The 19,828-nt window shown below is 40.0% G+C and overlaps 1 protein-coding gene across 1 annotated transcript in view; it reads right to left on the bottom strand.

Moving 5' to 3' along the window:
• The window catches only part of BNC1 (basonuclin zinc finger protein 1), a gene marked incomplete at both ends in the record, with an annotated part of 29,878 nt that extends 10,465 nt beyond the window's left edge, over positions 1–19,413 (bottom strand). Inside the window, one exon of the mRNA XM_079700567.1 lies at positions 19,336–19,413. Within this exon, the coding sequence (XP_079556693.1) occupies positions 19,336–19,413 (78 nt within the window). The remainder of the gene's footprint in view (positions 1–19,335) is intronic.
• Between the last annotated feature and the right edge of the window lie 415 nt (positions 19,414–19,828).

The following is a 19,828-nucleotide window of genomic DNA, read 5'->3' as shown; positions in this document are numbered from 1 at the left end:
AGCAACGTTCTTTGAGTGATGTGTGCTCACTCTGTGCCAGGCCCAGACCTGTATAGTGTATCCTGGAAAGAGGGGAAGCTGGCCCCAGACCTGGAGACAGTGAACATGCTACACAGATATTCTGCATGCGAGAATGGGCTAAAATCCCAGAACTCTTTATAAGAAAGGATTACAGGTGGGAAGGAAACATCTTGCTTGTTATTAAGGACACAGAAAGGGTGAAGAAGAGTCACATTCTCACTGAATCTCTAAGTTGACCAGAACAGCAACCCTGAAAGGTATACACGGGCTACCCTGACACAAGTAAATAGGAGAGCGATCAGAACTGAGAGTAACACACATGTGTAATTCGTTACCCCCCAACATGAGGCAGAGGCTGAATATCAAGATAGATTTGAGGACATGCAATGGCTGACCACACTGACGATGATTCCCCAACTCCGCTCACTGGACTGTGTGACCGACAGACGCACACAGGCTGGACAAGCCCTGCATCGATGCCCAGGTGCAGGTCGAAGTGTTGGGTGTGGTGTGGGGGTGTGGAGTGTGCAAACACACAACTGAAATTGAAACTAGAGATGTACGTGACAACAAAGTTCTAGTATTAAGAACAAAGCTTCACGTGTATTTTTATTTTTTTTGCGGTACGCGGGCCTCTCACTGTTGTGGCCTCTCCTGTCGCGGAGCACAGGCTCCAGACGCGCAGGCTCAGCGGCCATGGCTCACGGGCCCAGCCGCTCCGCGGCATGTGGGATCCTCCCGGACCGGGGCATGAACCCGCGTCCCCTGCATCGGCAGGCGGACTCTCAACCACTGCGCCACCAGGGAAGCCCACTTCATGTGTATTTTTAAGATGAATTTCTCAAAAGGGGATAGAGGCCTGAGGAACGTAATCTATTATTAAAGAGAAAAAGCTCTCACAGGAGCTCTGTCAGTGAGATTCCTGGGAAGCACCGCTGTGTGGAATCTGTATGATTCAAGAGAGCTTTGACACTGGGGAGTGTCTCTGTGTTTGGAGGGGATGAAAGAGCCCTACGACTATGGGTTTAAACCCTCCATGTGACAATTAAGGGACTATGTGGCCTTGGGTGGGGAAAGGGAAGGGGAGAATCTGGCCTAAGGCACTTTAAGGAGTATATAACTAGTCTTCACTCAAAAATCAGTTGCTGGTGAGATTGTAAAATGGTGCAGCTGCTTTGGAAAAACAGTCTGGCTGATCCTCACAAACACAGTTACTATACGACCAAGCAATTCCACTCCTAGGTATAAGCCCAAGAGAACTGAAGACATATGTCCATACAAAACTTGTACCCGAACTTTAAAATCAGCATTATTTATATTAGCCCCAAAGTGGAAACAACCTCAATATTGATCAGCTGATGAATGGATAAACAAAATGTGGTATGTCCATACAATGGGATATCACCAGGCAATAAGAAAGAATGAAGTACTGATACCTGCTAAAATATGGGTGAACTCTGAAAATATTATGCTAATGAAAGAAGCCAAGTACAAAAAGTCACAGGTGGAATGATTCCATTTATGTGAAATGTCAAGAACAGGCCAATCCATAGAGGCACAAAGCAGACTAGTGGTTACCGGGGTTGTGGGGAGCAGGTAGAGATAAGGAGTGACTGTTAATGGGTGGTAGTGGGGGGAAAGGGTTATCTTTTTTGTTTGTCTTTTTAAAAATTTTTATTTATTTATTTATTTATTTACGGTTGCGTTGGGTCTTTGTTTCTGTGGGCGGGCTTTCTCTAGTTGCGGCCAGCAGGGGCTACTCTTCATTGCAGTGCGTGAGATATACTCCTAGGAGTAGAACTGCTGGATGATATAGTAACTCTATGTTTAACTTTTTGAGAAAATCCCAAACTGTTTTTCAAAGTTTATATTCCCACCAGCAGTCTATGAGGGCTCTGATTTCTCCACATCCCCACTAACACTAGTTACTGTTTGCCTTTTCTACTGTAGTTATCGTACTGGGCATAAGTGGTATCTCATTGTGGTTTTGATTTGCATTTCCCTGACGGCTAATGGTGTTCAGCATCTTTTCATGTGCTTGATGGCCATCTGTATGTCTGTTCAGATCTTTTGCCCATTTTTAAATTGGGTTGTCTTTTTAGCATTGAGTCATAAGAGTTATTTATATACTCTATGTACAAGTCCCTTACCAGATATATGATTTGCAAATAATCCTTGGCTTATCCTTTCACTTTTTTCATGGTACCCTTTGAAACACAGATAGTTTAAATTTTGACCAGAGTTTCTTTTTGAGGTGATGAAAATGTTCTAAAATCAGGTAGTAGTGATGGTTGCACAACTCAATGAATACAGTGAAACCACTCAGTTGTATACTTTATAAGGGTGAATTTTATAGTATGTGAATTATATTTTGATAAAAATATTATTTCAAAAAATCAGTTCACTATACTCCTATTAGAATGGCCAAAATCCAGAACACTGACAGCATCAAATGATTGTGAGGATGTGGAGCAACAGAAATCTCATTCATTGCTGATGAGAATGCAAAATAGTAACAAAGCTACTTTGGAAGACAGTTTGGTGGTTTCTTATAAAACTAAGCACACTCTTACCATACAATCCAGTAACTGCACTCTTTGGTATTTACCCAAAGGAGCTGAAAACTTATGCCCACACAAAACCTGCACATGGATGTTTATAGCAGCTTTATTCATAATTTCTAAGACTTGGAAGTAATTAAGATGTCCTTTAGTTGGCAAATAGATAAACTGTGGTACACCCAAACAACAGAATATTATTCAGCACAAAAAAGACATGAGCTATAAAGCCATGAAAAGACATGGAGGAAATGTAAATGCATATTATTAAGTGAAAGAAGCCAATCTGAAAAGGCTACATACTGTATGACTCCAACTATAAAACATTCTGGAAAAGGGAAAACTATGGAGACAGTAAAAAGATCAGTGGTTGCCAGGGGGTTGGCAGGGGTTGGGGAATGAACAGGAAGAACACAGAGGATTTTTAGGGCATTGAAAATACTTTGTATGATACTATAATGATAGATACTTGTCATTGTACATTTTCCCAAACCCATAGGATGTACAACACCAAGAGTGAACTCTAAGGTTAAACCACGGATTTTGGGTGATTATGATGTGTCAAATGTTGGTTCATCAATTGTAACAAATGTACCCTCCGGTGGGGGATGTTGAAAATAGGGGAGGCTATGCCTACGTGGAGGTAGGAGATACACGGGAACTCTCTGTACTTTCCTTTCAATTTTTCTATGGATCTAAAAGTATTCTAAAGAAATAAAGTCTTTTAAAAAACCAGTGACCTTCCTTAAATACAGGTTAAACTTTACATGATTTGACTGTTATCTACAATTTCTTTTGGATTACAATGGGCCTGAACAGAACAACTAGACAGAGATTTTCAGGTGAAGGAATAGGGCTGTTTATAACTGACGTGTGCAGCAGACAGCAACAGTGTTACCTAATCCCTTCAACAGGCTATCAAAAAACAGGAAATATGGGTAAAAGGGTTTTGCTCTTTGTAAAGTCATAGAATATAACATAAAGAACTCCAGATGATCAGAACAGTCTCTCACTCTAATAATGCATACATTCTCACCTGGGGTATACCATCCCCAAAGGGTGAAAACTGTTCCATTCTTTTTATGTATAAAGCACACATATACATACATAAACAGATATATAGTATATGGTGTGAAACTAAAATTTCATTGTGGTAGGCACAATTAGAAAAAAATTTCTAAAGTCTCCTTAGATGCGTGTGTGTGGGGGTGAATAATGAAAAATAAGATCAAGAAATATTGCTCTAATGACAGAAATTATTTTACTTTTTGGTTATAGAGTTTCTACTTGTGTACACATATACAAATGTATTATTGATAAATATACAAACACACACATCTATATACCTACACACATAATTATATAGTTATCTTGACTGGAAGTTAAAGGATAAAAATGAGTAATGGCTTAGTTTCTACTACACACTGTCAAAATTTAAAAGAGTGTCATTACCTCAGTGTGCAGCATTCCTATGTTGTCCAGCTTCTAAACTTCCCTGCAACTCCCTGAACATCAGCTCACAGGCAAACCAATCATCTATACTCTCAGTAGCTACCAGCACACTTAGTACTAAACCTCTGAAATATTTCACCACCTATATTCTACAAATATGACTGTTTTAATGGAAATTTTTAAAAGAAGAAAAGTTCTTCTTTTGGATTATGTCCCTCAAGATGCTATTCATTCTTTAAAAACAAGATATTGGAACTATATGAAGTGAATTCACATTTTATTTACTTGGAAAATAGGACCTGCCTGAATTAGAGAAAGATGTCCTTGAGCACATACTTCCTCCACTCCCTAAAGAGTCTGCTCAGAAGGCTGACTCATGGGAAGCCCCCAGGAAACTCTGAGTGACACTATCTCAGGCCCAGCACAGTGAAACTACAGAGGGAACAATTCCAAGCACATTTCCTAGCCTAAGGTTGAAACTCTTTTTTTTTTTTTTTTTTTGCATTACGTGGGCTTCTCACTGCTGTGGCCTCTCCCGTTGCGGAGCACAGGCTCTGGACGCGCAGGCCCAGTAGCCATGGCTCACGGGCCTAGCCGCTCCGCGGCATGTGGGATCCTCCCAGACCGGGGCACGAACCCGCGTCCCCTGCATCGGCAGGCGGACTCTCAACCACTGCGCCACCAGGGAAGCCCGAAACTCATTTTTTTCTGCATCTCTTGACACCAACTCAGGGTTTCTCAACGTCAGCATTATAGACATTTTGAGCTGGATAATTATTTGTGGTGGGCGCTGTCCTGTGCATTGTAGGATGTCGAGCAGCATCCCTGGCTTCTACCCACCAGGTGTCACAGTAACACCTCCCTTCTTCCCCAGCTGTGAAAACCAAAATGTTTCCAGACATTGTCAAATGCCCCTAGGGGCAACTGCCCCCAGTTGACACTCCCTGATCTAACCTGACTATTCACAGTTATAGCAGCTTCTAGTTTGGGGACTGAATTTTAAGCAGTTTTATCTGTAATTCCAATGCATGAATGCTGCTTTATAAAAAACATTCATGTGGTTCTATATGAACCTGTCTGAATAAGGCTTAATAAAGCTCATTAAACATCTATGGAAATAAATCTCAGAAGAATTATTTATGAACTAAAAGTGCTAATTACAGTGTCTAAGAAAACTTCCAATATTAAAGCCCTTGGGTTTTTTCCACCAATCTCAGAATTCCACGATGTAGTCAAATTATAGCACCATTATCTACAGACAAATTAAAACTTCTAAGATGAAATCAAATCAAAAATTCTCATTACAGGACAAAAAGTACTCATGTAAATCAATAATGGAAAACTCTTAAAACTTACATCCTTTCTTTCAGAATCCTGATACTTGTTCCATTCTTCAGAAACATAAAACAGATGTTTACCACATTCCGAACTCATCAAGACATGATTATTGCTTTTTACGCACTCATTTTAATCAGACTATTTCCAAATTGTTATTAGTCACTTTGATGTGCTACAAATCAACATTCAAAATTCTGGTTTGCTTTTTTGTAACTATCATTTGCTCATTCATTCACCCAGAAATTACTGACACACCTAGTATAGGATGGATGATTTGGCTATTTTCAGTTTGGGGATGGAAAGTTATGACCTAGATTTTAGGTAGATTTGAGGGTCCCACTTCCTCTCCCAGATACCCTCTACCTTCAGCTTGGGGAGATGCTGCCATGGGCCTTTTGTCAGTAGATGCCGACTTGAACTTCTAGCAGTGGCCAGGGCAGGCACACAGTGGGGTAGATGCACAGACATCCACTGCTGGACAGTGCAGGCCTTTGATGGGATGTGAATTATTGAGCTTGAGAGTAAGAACTGTCCACTTCAAAGCTGTTTTCATCTCTAGTACATGCAAACATTTTCATATCACTGAAGATAAATTCAGGGGGATACTCTTGGGGGACCAGATGGAAGTGGGGAGGAGAAAAATCATAGAGGGCTTTTGGGATTTCCAGATTCATGGTATTGACCCTTTGAGGGGAGTCATTTGCCATCTGGCTCAGGAACAAAACTGAACTGCATACCAGCCAGACAACTTTGTAGGGTTAAGTTACTTAGTCTGCCTTGTCCAACAGTAGCCACTAACCACATGTGGCTAGTTAATTAAAATAAAATAAAATAAAAAATTCAGTTCTTTGGTCAGTCTAGTCATATTTCAAGTGCTTGGGAGCCACATGTGGCTAGTGGCTACTGTACAGGACAGCAGAGATGAGAACATTGCCATCATCACACAAAATTCTACTGGGTAGTTCTGAGTCCAAAGGCGAGACTAGCTATTCTTTCAGCACCTGCCCTTCCACATGGTGGCATTCGTATGTCATAGGTGTTCACATTCAATCCTCACTATATCACTGTGAGGAGGGAATTATTCTCAGGAAACAAACTTATGGAAGATTGTAATTTGCCCAAGGTCACATAGTTTATGATACTGATTGCTTATTTATTATGTGTGAGGCACTGCAGTAAGCAGTACCTATGTGTTATCTCATTTCTTACCACCACCCCGTTTTATAGATGAGGAAGCTAGGAACATATAGGCTACTTGAGGGTGGTCTCAAATCTGGATATTGAGCACAGATTATATCTTGAATTACCAGTATCTGGTACTAACTGCACTTGTATTTATGGTTTCATTTAATCTCGACAGAAACTATAAGGATATTAAAGTTCCACATGGTAAAGAAACCCCATTCATTGAATAAATATTTACTGAGTGTTTATGAGCCAGGCATTCTAAACTCTGGGGGCTAAAGTGTTGAATGAGAATGATGAGGTCCCTGACCTCAAGGAGCTTATATTCTACAAGAGAGAGACAGAATAAACAAGTAAACAAACAAACAATACCTTTTCAGAATAAGGTAAGTGCTATTGAAGAAATAAGCAGAAAGCTTTGCTAGCAATTTTACTGGGTGGCATGGAGAAGCAGGAGTAGTGGTAAGTGCCTTTTAGACAGGGTCATCATCAAAGGCTTTTGAGGAGGTGACACTTGAACTGAGTCCTAAGGCATGGCAAGGAGCCAGTGAAGAACTGGAGATTGAAGGAGTGTTTCGGGCAGAGCAAATGCAAAGGCTCTGAGGCATAAAAGAGGCTGGAAGTGCTCAGGGAACAGAAAGGGGGCCAGGGTAGCTGGAGTGGAGTTAGTAAGGTTAACGGTAGAAAATGAGGGTCAGAAAGGTGACAGAGACCACTGTGCATAGGATCTTGTGGGGCAGGCCAAGGAGCATGGTTTTGTCCTAAGTCTAACAGTGAGCCTTTGAAAAAAGTATGAAACTAATATGATTTGCCTGTTAAAATGACACCTCTGGAGGCAGAGCTGGGGAGACTAAACTCCTTCTGCCTCATCACACTGAGCATCTTTCACTGAGAGGTAGTACAGTCTATGATTGTCCTCAGTCTATGTCTTACTTTTTGTTAAGCCATATAACCTTCAGCTCCATGCCTTGGAGTCTTTAACTATAAAATGGGCTAGATATGTGTTCCTGCCTATCTCAGAGGCCTATTAGTCATATTAATGAGGATATACAGATAGAGAGTTGAAAAGACCGATTAGCACAGTGAAACTGTTGTTGCTAACAGGCTTACAACAAGCAAGATCTTAGGTCCTCTGGGCTCTAGTGATCTGACTCTGCACAGACAGAGCTACCAAAAATACCCATGATAAAAACCTCCAAAAAGTTGTTCTATAATGAATCATTCCCTAAAGAGGCAACAAAAGTGAAACTCCAAACCAATACCTAGTGGCTAGCACTGGGCCTGATACTTGGTAAGCTTTCCACTGGTATTAAGAGAATAATGAGATGAGAAAGCTGCACCATGCTTACTAATTACAGACACCCATCCAATATCCGTTGCCTGATCTGCCTTAGTAAAGGAACCTTAATTTCCACGTCTCCTTTGGTGGCCAGGGGACTAAGGATTGACCAATGTGTGCAAGCAGAAGTGGCTGGGTGGAGCTTTACAGAAAGCTCCTTATAAATGGGAGCTGACACTATGGAGAATAGTATGGAGGTTCCTTAAAAAATTAAAAATAAAACTACCATATGACCCACTAATCCCATTACTGGGCATATACCCTGAGAAAACCATAATTCAAAAACAGTCATGTACCACAATGTTCACTGCAGCTCTATTTACAATAGCCAGGACATGGAAGCAACCTAAGTATCCATCGACAAATGAATGGATAAAGAAGATGTGGCACATATATACAATGGAATATTACTCAGCCATAAAAAGAAACAAAATTGAGTTATTTGTAGTGACGTGGATGGACCTGGAGTCTCTCATACAGAGTGAAGTAAGTCAGAAAGAGAAAAACAAATACCATATGCTAACACATATATATGGAATCTAAAAAAAAAAGAGGTTATGAAGAACCTAGGGGCAGGACAAGAATAAAGATGCAGATGTAGAGAATGGACTTGAGGACATGGGGAAGGGGAAGGGTAAGCTGGGATGAAGTGAGAGAGTGGCATGGACATATATACACTACCAAATGTAAGAGAGATAGCTAGTGGGAAGCAGCCACGTAGCACAGGGAGATCAGCTTGGTGCTTTGTGACCACCTAGAGGGGTGGGATAGGGAGGGTGGGAGGGAGACGCAAGAGGGAGGAGATATGGGGATATATGAATATGTATAACTGATTCACTTTGTTATAAAGCAGAAACTAACACACCATTTGTAAAGCAATTATACTCCAATAAAGATGTTAAAAAAATAAAAATAAACGGGAGCTGACTCAGCTGGGGGAATTCTTTGCCTTTCCTCCTTCCTCCTTCTTGGAACAAGAACACGATGGCTGGACCTCATGGATGCAAACTTGAGGTCAACCTCGAAGTCAAGCCCTAAGGATGGCTGAGCAGAAAGGATGGCAACCATTATTAAGGAGCTCTTTTACTAGCAGCCAAATGCTGTTCCTAATTTACACATTGATCTTCCTATCGACCGTGGAGAGTGACACATAAAAATCATGTGAAAAACTGCTAACTAGTAGAGATCACTGAGGCCAAGTTTAGAGTCTATGGTCCTCTCTTAAATGTGAGATTCTAAGACTGTGTCAGATTCTCAGTTCTGAGAATCATAATTTCCCAACTTGAAATCAAAGGACCCAGTCAGCTAAATCACAAATCACTTTTTAAAAGTCACCAAGCTTTAGAATAAAAATGATTCAGGTTTTTCCAAGTTGTATTTTTAAATGTTGAATATAGACAATGGCTTTTCATATGTTTGAGTTCTGGAAATCTACAGTGCATATCAAAAACTGCCCATCTATAATATAAAACATCTTCTAAAGCGGCTGGACCACCCTTAACTTGTGGGGACAGAACTTACTTTCTTTTCATCTCCAGTGAAATTGTATTCCCATTCTCTCTGTGGCTGCAGAGTAAGACTTCCTGGTTTGGGAAAATGCTTGATTCAAGGACGGGAGGTCTCTACCCCATTGCTCTTTGGAGCTACTCTGCCTCTTAACACACATTTTATACTTCTAACTTCTCTTACTAGAACTGGCTTTTTTTCTTGTTTTTGCTCCCTACCTTCCCTCCTCTCATTTTTCTCTAACTTCTTACACTTTTCATTAAGTTTTTCATTGTTTTTCTAACATATGCAAAACCACAGAGGTACAACTAGGATTCTGAAAATAGTAACATCATTTGCCAGGTGTCCCAGGACAACTGGGATGAAGGGAGAAGAAAACCCATGAGGTCCTTTTGTGTGAGGTAGCTTATCTGCTGCTGGCAGCACTGGACTGATGCCCACCTGGAGACTTACACATGGACCAGATGTTCATCATGCCTTCACCTTCCATTAGTAGTTTGACAAAATGAAACCAATTTATTTAACAAATTGTTTTTTTTGTGGGGGTCATTGTTTGTTTTTAAAGCATCTACCATGTACAGGTAACAGTGGGGAGCCTCAGGGAGATACAAAGATGAGGAACTCTCAGTGTCCGCTCTAGGGGAGCACATGGTTTCACTGGGGGAAAAAAGTCAGACACCTTGATTGGTCAAGAATTGCTGAACAAGGACTTCCCTGGTGGCGCAGTGGTTAAGAATCTGCCTGCCCTTGCTGAATGGATACAAAAACAAGACCCATATATATGCTACAAGAGACCCACTTCAGACCTAGGGACACATACAGACTGAAAGTGAGGGGATGGAAAAAGATATTCCATGCAAATGGAAATCAAAAGAAAGCTGGAGTAGCAATACTCATATCAGATAAAATAGACTTTAAAATAAAGAATGTTACAAGAGACAAAGAGAAGACTACATAATGATCAAGGGATCAATCCAAGAAGAAGATATAACAATTATAAATATATATGCATCCAACATAGGAGCACCTCAATACATAAGGCAACTGCTAACAGCTATAAAAGAGGAAATCGACAGCAACACAATAATAGTGGGGGACTTTAACACCTCACTTACACCAATGGACAGATCATCCAAAATGAAAATAAATAAGGAAACAGAAGCTTTAAATGACACAATAGACCAGATAGATTTAATGGATATTTATAGAACATTCCATCCAAAAACAGCAGATTATGCTTTCTTCTCAAGTACACACGGAACATTCTTCAGGATAGATCACATCTTGGATCACAAATGAAGCCTCAGTAAATTTAAGAAAATTAAAATCATATCGAGCATCTTTTCTGACCACAATGCTATGAGATGAGAAATCAATTACAGGGAAAAAAATGTAAAAAACACAAAACACATGGAGGTTAAACAATACGTTACTAAATAACCAAAAGATCACTGAAGAAATCAGAGGAAATCAAAAAATACCTGGAGACAAATGACAATGAAAATACAATGATCCAAAACCTATGCGATGCAGCAAAAGCAGTTCTAAGGGGGAAGTTTATAGCTGTACAAGCCTACCTCAAGAAATAAGAAAAATCTCAAATAAACAATCTAACCTTACACCTAAAGAAACTAGAGAAAGAAGAAACAAAACGCAAAGTTAGCAGAAAGAAAGAAATCATAAAGATGAGAACAGAAATAAATGAAATAGAAACAAAGAAAACAATAGCAAAGATCAATAAAACTAAGAGCTGGTTCTTTGAGAAGATAAACAAAATTGATTAACCATTAGCCAGACTCATCAAGAAAAAGAGGGAGAAGACTCAAATCAATAAAATTAGAAATGAAAAAGGAGAAGTTACAACAGATACAGCAGAAATACAAAGCATCCTAAGAGACTACTACAAGCAACTCTATGCCAATAAAATGCACAACCTGGAAGAAACAGACAAATTCTTAGAAAGGTATAACCTTCCAAGACTGAACCAGGAAGAAACAGAAAATATGAACAGACCAATCACAAGTAATGAAATTGAAACTGTGATTAAAAATCTTCCAACAAACAGAAGTCCAGGACCACATGGCTTCACAAGTGAATTCTATCAAACATTTAGAGAAGAGCTAACACCCATCCTTCTCAAACTCTTCCAAAAAATTGCAGAGGAAGAAACACTCCCAAACTCATTCTATGAGGCCACCATCACCCTGATACCAAAACCAGACACAGATACTACAAAAAAAGAAAATTACAGACCAATATCACTGATGAATACAGATGAAAAAATCCTCAACAAAATACTAGCAAACAGAATCCAACAACACATTAAAAGGATCATACACCATGACCAAGTGGGATTTATCCCAGGGATGCAAGGATTCTTCAATATATGCAAATCAATCAATGTGATACACCATATTAACAAGCTGAAGAATAAAGACCATATGATCATCTCAATAGATGCAGAAAAAGCTTCTGACAAAATTCAACACCCATTTATGATAAAAAGTCTCCAGAAAGTGGGCACAGAGGGAACCTACCTCAACATAATAAAGGCCATATACGACGAACCCACAGCAAACATCATTCTCAATGGTGGAAAACTGAAAACATTTTCTCTAAGATCAGGAACGAGACAAGGATGTCCACTCTCGCCACTATTATTCAACATAGTTTTGGAAGCCCTAGCCATGGTAATCAGAGAAGAAAAAGAAATAAAAGGAAGACAAATTGGAAAAGAAGAAGTAAAACTGTCACTGTCTGCAGCTGACATGATACTCTACATAGAGAATCCTAAAGATGTCACCAGAATACTAATAGAGTTAATCAATGAATTTGGTAAAGTTGCAGGATACAAAATTAATGCACAGAAATCTCTTGCATTCTTATACACTAACGACGAAAGATCAGAAAGAGAAATTAAGGAAACAATCCCATTCACCATTGCAACAAAAAGAATAAAATACCTAGGAACAAACCTACCTAAGGAGGTAAAAGACCTGTACTCAGAAAACTGTAAGACACTGATGAAAGAAATTAAAGATGATACCAACAGATGGAGAGATATACTATGTTCTTGGATTGGAAGAATCAATATTGTGAAAATGACTATAGTACCCAAAGCAATCTACAGATTCAATGCAACCCCTATCAAATTACCAATGGCATTTTTTACAGAACTAGAACAAAAAATCTTAAAATTTGCATGGAGACACAGAAGTCCCTGAATAGCCAAAGCAGACTTGAGGGAAAAAAAAGGAGCTGGAGGAATCAGACTCCCTGACTTCAGACTATACTACAAAGCTGCAGTAATCAAGACAATCTGGTACTGGCACAAAAACAGAAACACAGATCAATGGAACAAGATAAAAAGCCCAGAGATAAACCCACGCACCTACGGTCAACTTATCTATGACAAAGGAGGCAAGGATATACAATGGAGAAAAGACAGTCTCTTCAAAAGTGGTGCTGGGAAAACTGGACAGCTACATGTAAAAGAATGAAATTAGAACACTCCCTAACACCATACATAAAAATAAGCTCAAAATGGATTAGAGACCTAAATGTAAGACTGGACACTCTAAAACTCTTAGAGGAAAACATAGGAAGAACACTCTTTGACATAAATCACAGCAAGATCTTTTTTGATCCACCTCCTAGAGTAATGGAAACAAAAACCAAAATAAACAAATGGGACCTAATGAAACTTCAAAGCTTTTGCAAAGCAAAGGAAACCATAAACAAGGTGAAAAGACAACCCTCAGAATGGGAGAAAATATTTGCAAACGAATCAGTGGACAAAGGATATATAATATATAAACAGCTCATGCAGCTCAATATTAAAAAAACAAACAACCCAATCCAAAAATGGGCAGAAGACCTAAATAGACATTTCTCCAAAGAAGACATATAGATGGCCAAGAAGCACATGAAAAGCTGCTCAACATCGCTAATTATTAGAGAAATGCAAATCAAAACTACAATGAGGTATCACCTCACACCAGTTAGAATGGGCATCATCAGAAAATCTACAAACAACAAATGCTGGAGAGGGTGTGGAGAAAGGGAACCCTCTTTCACTGTTGGTGGGAATGTAAATTGATACAGCCACTATGGAGAACAGTTTGGAGGTTCCTTAAAAAACTAAAAATAGAATTACCATATGACCCAGCAATCCCACTACTGGGCATATACCCAGAGAAAACCATAATTCAAAAAGACACATGCACCCCAATGTTCATTGCAACACTGTTTACAATAGCCAGGTCATGGAAGCAACCTAAATGCCCATCGACAGATGAATGGATACAGAAGATGTGGTACATATAAAAAATGGAATATTACTCAGCCATAAAAAGGAATGAAATTGAGTCATTTGTTGAGACGTGGATGGACCCAGAGACTGTTATACAGAGTGAAGTAAGTCAGAAAAAGAAAAACAAATATCGTATATTAACGCACATATGTGGAACCTAGAAAAATGGTACAGATGAACTGGTTTGCAGGGCAGAAGTTGAGACACAGATGTAGAGAACAAATGTATGGACACCAAGCGGGGGAAAACCGCAGTGGAGTGGGGATGGTGGTGTGCTGAATTGGGAGATTGGGATTGACATATATACACTGATGTGTATAAAATGGATGACTAATAAGAACCTGCTGTATAAAAAAATAAATTAAAAAAATAAAGAAAAAAAGAATCTGCCTGCCAATGCAGGGGACCTGGGTTCCAGCCCTGGTCTGGGAAGATTCCACATGACACGGGGCAACTAAGCCCGTGTGCCACAAGTACTGAGCCCGCCTTCCACAACTACTGAAGCCCATGCACCTAGAGCCCGTGCTCCGCAATAAGAGAAGCCTCTGCAATGAGAAGCCCGCGCACTGCAACGAAGACCCAACACAGCCAAAAATAAATAAATAATTAAATAAATAAAAATTGCTGTATTGTATCATAGTCACAAAACAAAATACACACTTTAAAAATTTCATTAAAAAAGAACTGCTGAACAGAAAATATGATTTGCTAAAAAGCAGTGTGAGTCATTTACTACATTAAAATCTAGCAATTCATAAGGCAGTTAAAAACAAATGCAAAACTCACTGGCCCCCTTTAGAGGATGCTATGGAACCAAAAAATGTTAAACAAAGGGAAAGAATTAAGCATGTATCCTTTATCATACCAATTGTAGTTCAGGGCAACCAAATCACTGATGAGGCAAATATTCTCTTTATAGTATTCCAGTAAATAAACAAATGAAGAATTAGAATATCAGCATTCTGCAACTCTTAATGAAAAAGACAACAACTAGGTCACCTGCCTCTGCATTGGAGGATACATACTACTACATATGGGGTGTTCTTGCCCCAAAAGTTCAAATCTGAATTAGATCAAGCCTTTTGGTTTAGGGGATAGAGGAATGTTTACATGATATCACGAGGAAACAACCACCAAAATCCAGGCTGGGGAGTACTCCACAAGACAAATGACCCAGATTTTTCAACAGATAAATTGCAAGGAAAAAAGTAAACCTATAGATTAATAGACACAATTTATGGACCTTACTTGAATACTGATTTGAACAAACCAATGATAATATAAACTTAAAGGGACAATCAAGGGAATTTGAACACTTTAGAAATTTAATGACATTACATAGTTATTGTTAATTTTTAGATGCTATATGGTATATTGCTTCTCTTAACAAAAGAGCTTTTTATTTTAGAGCTACATATTAAAGTATTTATGAATGAATGCTCAGGATTTGCTTCAAAGGAATTTAGTGTTGGTGACCGTGAGGAGAATGGGTAGGGAAAACAGACGAAACAGGATTGGCCCAAAGTTGATCATTGTTGAATCCCCAAGCACATATCACCAAGCTTCATTAAACTAGTCCAATTTTGCTTGAAATACTCTATAATAAAAAGTGAAAAAAAAGGGGCTTCCCCGGTGGTGCAGTGGGACACGGGTTCGTGACCCGGTCCGGGAAGATCCCACATGCCGCGGAGCAGCTGGGCCCGTGAGCCATGGCCGCTGAGCCTGCGCGTCCGGAGCCTGTGCTCCGCAACGGGAGAGGCCACAACAGTGAGAGGCCCGCGTACCGCAAAAAACAAACAAACAAACAAAAAAAAGTGAAAAAAAAAAAATCAAGACTCCACCTCTCCCCCAAATTTTAGTTTTGAGTAAGACGGCGTAGAGGGAGAGAGCAGTGTTATTCAGAGAGCCCAGAGGAGGCTTTCTCCAGGAGGCAGCAGGCATGCTCTCAGCAATGCATGTAGGAAATGCCACAGTCCTAGGCGTAAGAAGGCTCACCCTGTACATGTCTGTCAAGACCAGGAGGCTGGGCCACAGAGCACAGATTTCTGTCATGGGCAACAAGAGCCGACCGAGAAAGGCAAAAAGCGGGGGGTGCTGTCCAGATGGGCAGTCATGAGTCTCTCTCCTGGGTTCATGGAACCATCAGCGTTCTGAACAATGGGAAGACACCGTTTATCACGAGCATGGTTGAAAGAGGGGACCCTGGGAAGGCTCAGAAACCAGGCAGGTAGCATTTGCAACATAAAAATGACACTAAAGGAGAACTGACAGAATCTGGTTTCTCGCTGCAAGGATGGGGATGAAAAGAGGCCGGTCAAAGAAGACGGAGAGGGTGGAGAAGGGTCTGGCAGAGAAATGGCAGGTGGGAGGTAGAACTCAGGGAACAGATGTTGGGCCAAGTCTACCTGTTAGTAGAAAGTATGCATGAGGCACTTGTAGTGTTTTCTCTTGCTGCTTAGTTCAAAGAGGGAGATGGGGAAAATACTCGTTCTTTTGATCTCTATAAATCAAAGTATAAACTCTGTGCCAAAATAATTTAACAGCTGTGCCTTTTTCCTTAAAATTATTAGTTCTAAAAACAGAAAATATAAAAAGTAGAAAAATCTGCGAATCCTACCTTAGAAACCAAACCAAATATTTCTTCTTAAAAAAACTAACAACAACAACAGAAAACTATACAGGTATATAAATGATATGGAGACATTTTTTTCCTTTATAACCTAAGTTTCAGAGACCTCAGTTGTAATCTTCAGAAAACTTTGACAACAAAAAACAAAAGGACATTAACTGTACATGTAGGGAACTTCTGGATACAACAGTCAGCCTAAGGAAAAAAATAAAAACCAAAACAAAAAAAGACATTTACATTTCAGGATAATTTCAACTATACAAACAATGTAACTTCACCATTGCTGCTGATGTAAAATAACAATGACATTATGAACATTGCTAAGTAAAATTTTGCAAATATTTCTTTTAGGGACTTAGGGAGAACTAGATTTTAAAAATGAAGTGTAAAAAAACCCCTAGATTTTCCAATTGAAATTTTTGAAAAGAAAAGATCAGACTCACTTATGACATCCTGATCACTGTCTTAACATTCAGCATGGGGTATCGTGAAACAGAGTTGTCTGTATAAAAATTTTATCCTCATAATGAATAACGAAAGAAATAATCAGAGGGCTACAGAGCAAGGACAATGCTTCTGGAAGCTGATGTAGACCTGGAAAATAATTTTGATGTTTGCTAGCATGTACTGAAGGATCACACAAATAATGTGTAAGAGGAGACAAACTAACATAACTCTATGAAAAAAGTTAGCAGCCTGAATTAACTTTACCTGAGACAACCACTTCCCTCCACATAGGCTGTTTGGACCTGGCCTTCACAACATTTTATTTGTCCATTTTTCTTTGCTCTCACATTAGCTGAGTGAAATTATCAACCCCCAAGGCAGCGTCCTCTTGTGATATGTTAGGCTGGTTTATAATAATGAGTCCATGTGTGGACGGGAACAGCGATAGCTGGTTTGCTTATCTGTGCGAAGTTTGAGAAGGCCCCAAGTTGGAACCTGGTGAAGCAGGTCTGCACTGTTTAGACCCACCTGTTTGGATAAAATAGGCGTGTGTCTGAGTAGAGAAATGGGGCTGCACCAGAATCGTGGAATTTCCAGAATTAGGAAAAAGGGCTTCAAAGAATGACAAGATAAGAGGAAATAAGGTTTTCAGGTGGAAACCGATTTAAAAGGGAAAAAAAGACCGAAAAAACAACCCTTTCCAGATGCCCCTTCTGTGCAGAATCAGTTAGCTTTAATATCTCTCAGATAAGTCATCAAAAATAAAATATCTAAATAAATAAAATTTAAAAATCTACAGAATACTCAGAATAAAGTAATTTAGAAAATTTATTGACTCTAGCACTGAGATTTCACCTTAGCTAAGATATTTCTAGTTCTTTTTAAACAGGACTGTTTCTGACAAAAGTAACTCATTCTAAATGACGTCTGTAGAGGTGAAAATTCACCCTGGGGTAAAGCATGCTCCTCCTGCAAGTAATTTACCTTGTGGAACCTTCAGGGCAACTCTTTAATGGCCACTGTCAAAATAACTTCTAAAGCCTACACAGAAGCTAGAAGACACTTATGCCCCTCACCCCATATGCTGTGGTTTAATTTTACTGACAAACTAAATTTTTAAAATGTTTTCCCATTTATATTTGTCCATAGGCATTCAGAAATAATAAGTGTATGCTTAAAGGACAATTATTACTTGTTCCACAGGGAAACCGATATAGCTTTTCTCACCCAATGGGTTGGTTCGTCCTTCTTTCCAAGCTGATGCTTCTGAGGTACAGAATATGGGCATGGGCTTGGGACACAGGCCTAACTGATCCATGGGAGAGGCATAAAAATTAAAATAAAATAAAGATAACCCTCTATGTAAACTTTATGCTTCCACTGCAATTACTCCATTTTCATTAACATTTCTAGTGTGAATTATAACCAGAGCAAACAGATCATCGTTCCACATCCCAGTAGATGTCAACAGCCAAATAACCACTTCAAACTAACCACTCTCTCTGTCTGACTGAAGAAGTGGCACATCGCTAAATCCTTATTATTCTGAAGGGAATAGGAACTATGGGTACAGGTGATATTCTAAATTAAATTATGCAGATGTCTGAACATATTTGAGTTCCCAGAGTATGAGCAGTACTTGTTCTAAGATTTCACCACCTCTTCTATAACAGAACATGTTCAACCAACAGTTGAGTTGAAACAGTAACACTTTCTTGGGGAAATTAAAGTTAGCAAACTTTTTAGATGAGAAATCAAATAATGACTCACATCTTATTCTTTTAGGTATGACAAAAAAGATAAAGATATTTATCAAAATTTATTTTAGCAAAAGTTGTGGCTATCTTTTTACACCTATTTAAAGCAAAAATCAAATCCTGGACAATCTGTAACAACTGAAGTAATGCTCTTTTACATCATGCACAAAATTTTTATTTTGACGTATTCAATTTTAATGAAATTTTAGTAATATATATCAACAGATTTGGGGACAGCTGAGAAGCCAGTATATTTATCACTGAACAAGTTTTAACACGTAAGCATGTATTTGCAAAAAGCAATCTAAGAAATCTTATGAAAAGATCCCATGGAATCCAATATCAAATTAAAACAGCAAGGAATAAAAGGACACCAGAAAAAAAAAAAGATATGCTAAATGCTGTTTTTCAATTCACTTACTCTCCAACCAAAATCTTTGTTGCTTCGATGAGAAGAATATATTAAAAAAAAATTCTTGCTAGATCTACTCTATGGGACACACACACACACACACACACACACACACACACACACACACACACACACACTGACAGGGCTTCCCAGGACACCAATGGGGCCTCTTTTAGGCCCCTTAAGTGTTAACAGCAGAGGCCTGGCTGGGACCAGGCGCGTCTGGCCCGATTTAAATGCCCTGTCTTCAGAGGGCTGCGGTGAGCATGGCCATAAAACTAGGGGACATTACTGAACCTTAGAGTGTCTGATCCTCCCCCCAACAATACACACAACTTTACTCATACAATTAAGGCTGCTAGTTGGCATTCCATTTAACTGTCAAAGTCAGACCGGTGGCAGCCCCGCAGCCACAAAGAGATGCCTTAAATGAGAAGAACATGTTTCTACACCGCATTTGAGAAAGTTTGGCTCCGAGCTATGCACTGATTAATATCAGATCTCCTCCTTCATTCTCTGCTCGACAATCTTGTCACATCTGGCTGACAAATCCTTAGAAGGTTTTGCAAAACCAGGCGGCCGGTGGGGCTCGGGGTCTGGCCAGCGGCGCCCGAGGGGCAGCGGGGACCACGCTGCGGCCTCCTCCTCCGCCCTCGGGCACCCCCCACCCCCGTTCCCCTGCCCCGCCGCCAGTCGGCAGCGGGGACCCGCCTGGGCGCTCGGGTGGCGAGGGAGCGCGGCGCCCCCGGGGCCGGGAAGCCGAGTACGGCCGGGGTTCAACACCCGCGACGCGGGACCGGCCGCCCCGGCGCTTGCAGGCGATGTCGAGTGCGGCGGGGGCACCGCCGCCGGCTCCGCAGCCCGGTCCAGCC

Source organism: Hyperoodon ampullatus, assembly GCF_949752795.1.
Source record: "Hyperoodon ampullatus genome assembly, chromosome: 3".
Taxonomy (NCBI): domain Eukaryota; kingdom Metazoa; phylum Chordata; class Mammalia; order Artiodactyla; family Ziphiidae; genus Hyperoodon; species Hyperoodon ampullatus.
The sequence above is the reverse complement of the archived record's forward strand: the minus strand, read 5'-3'. Positions and strand labels throughout refer to the sequence as shown.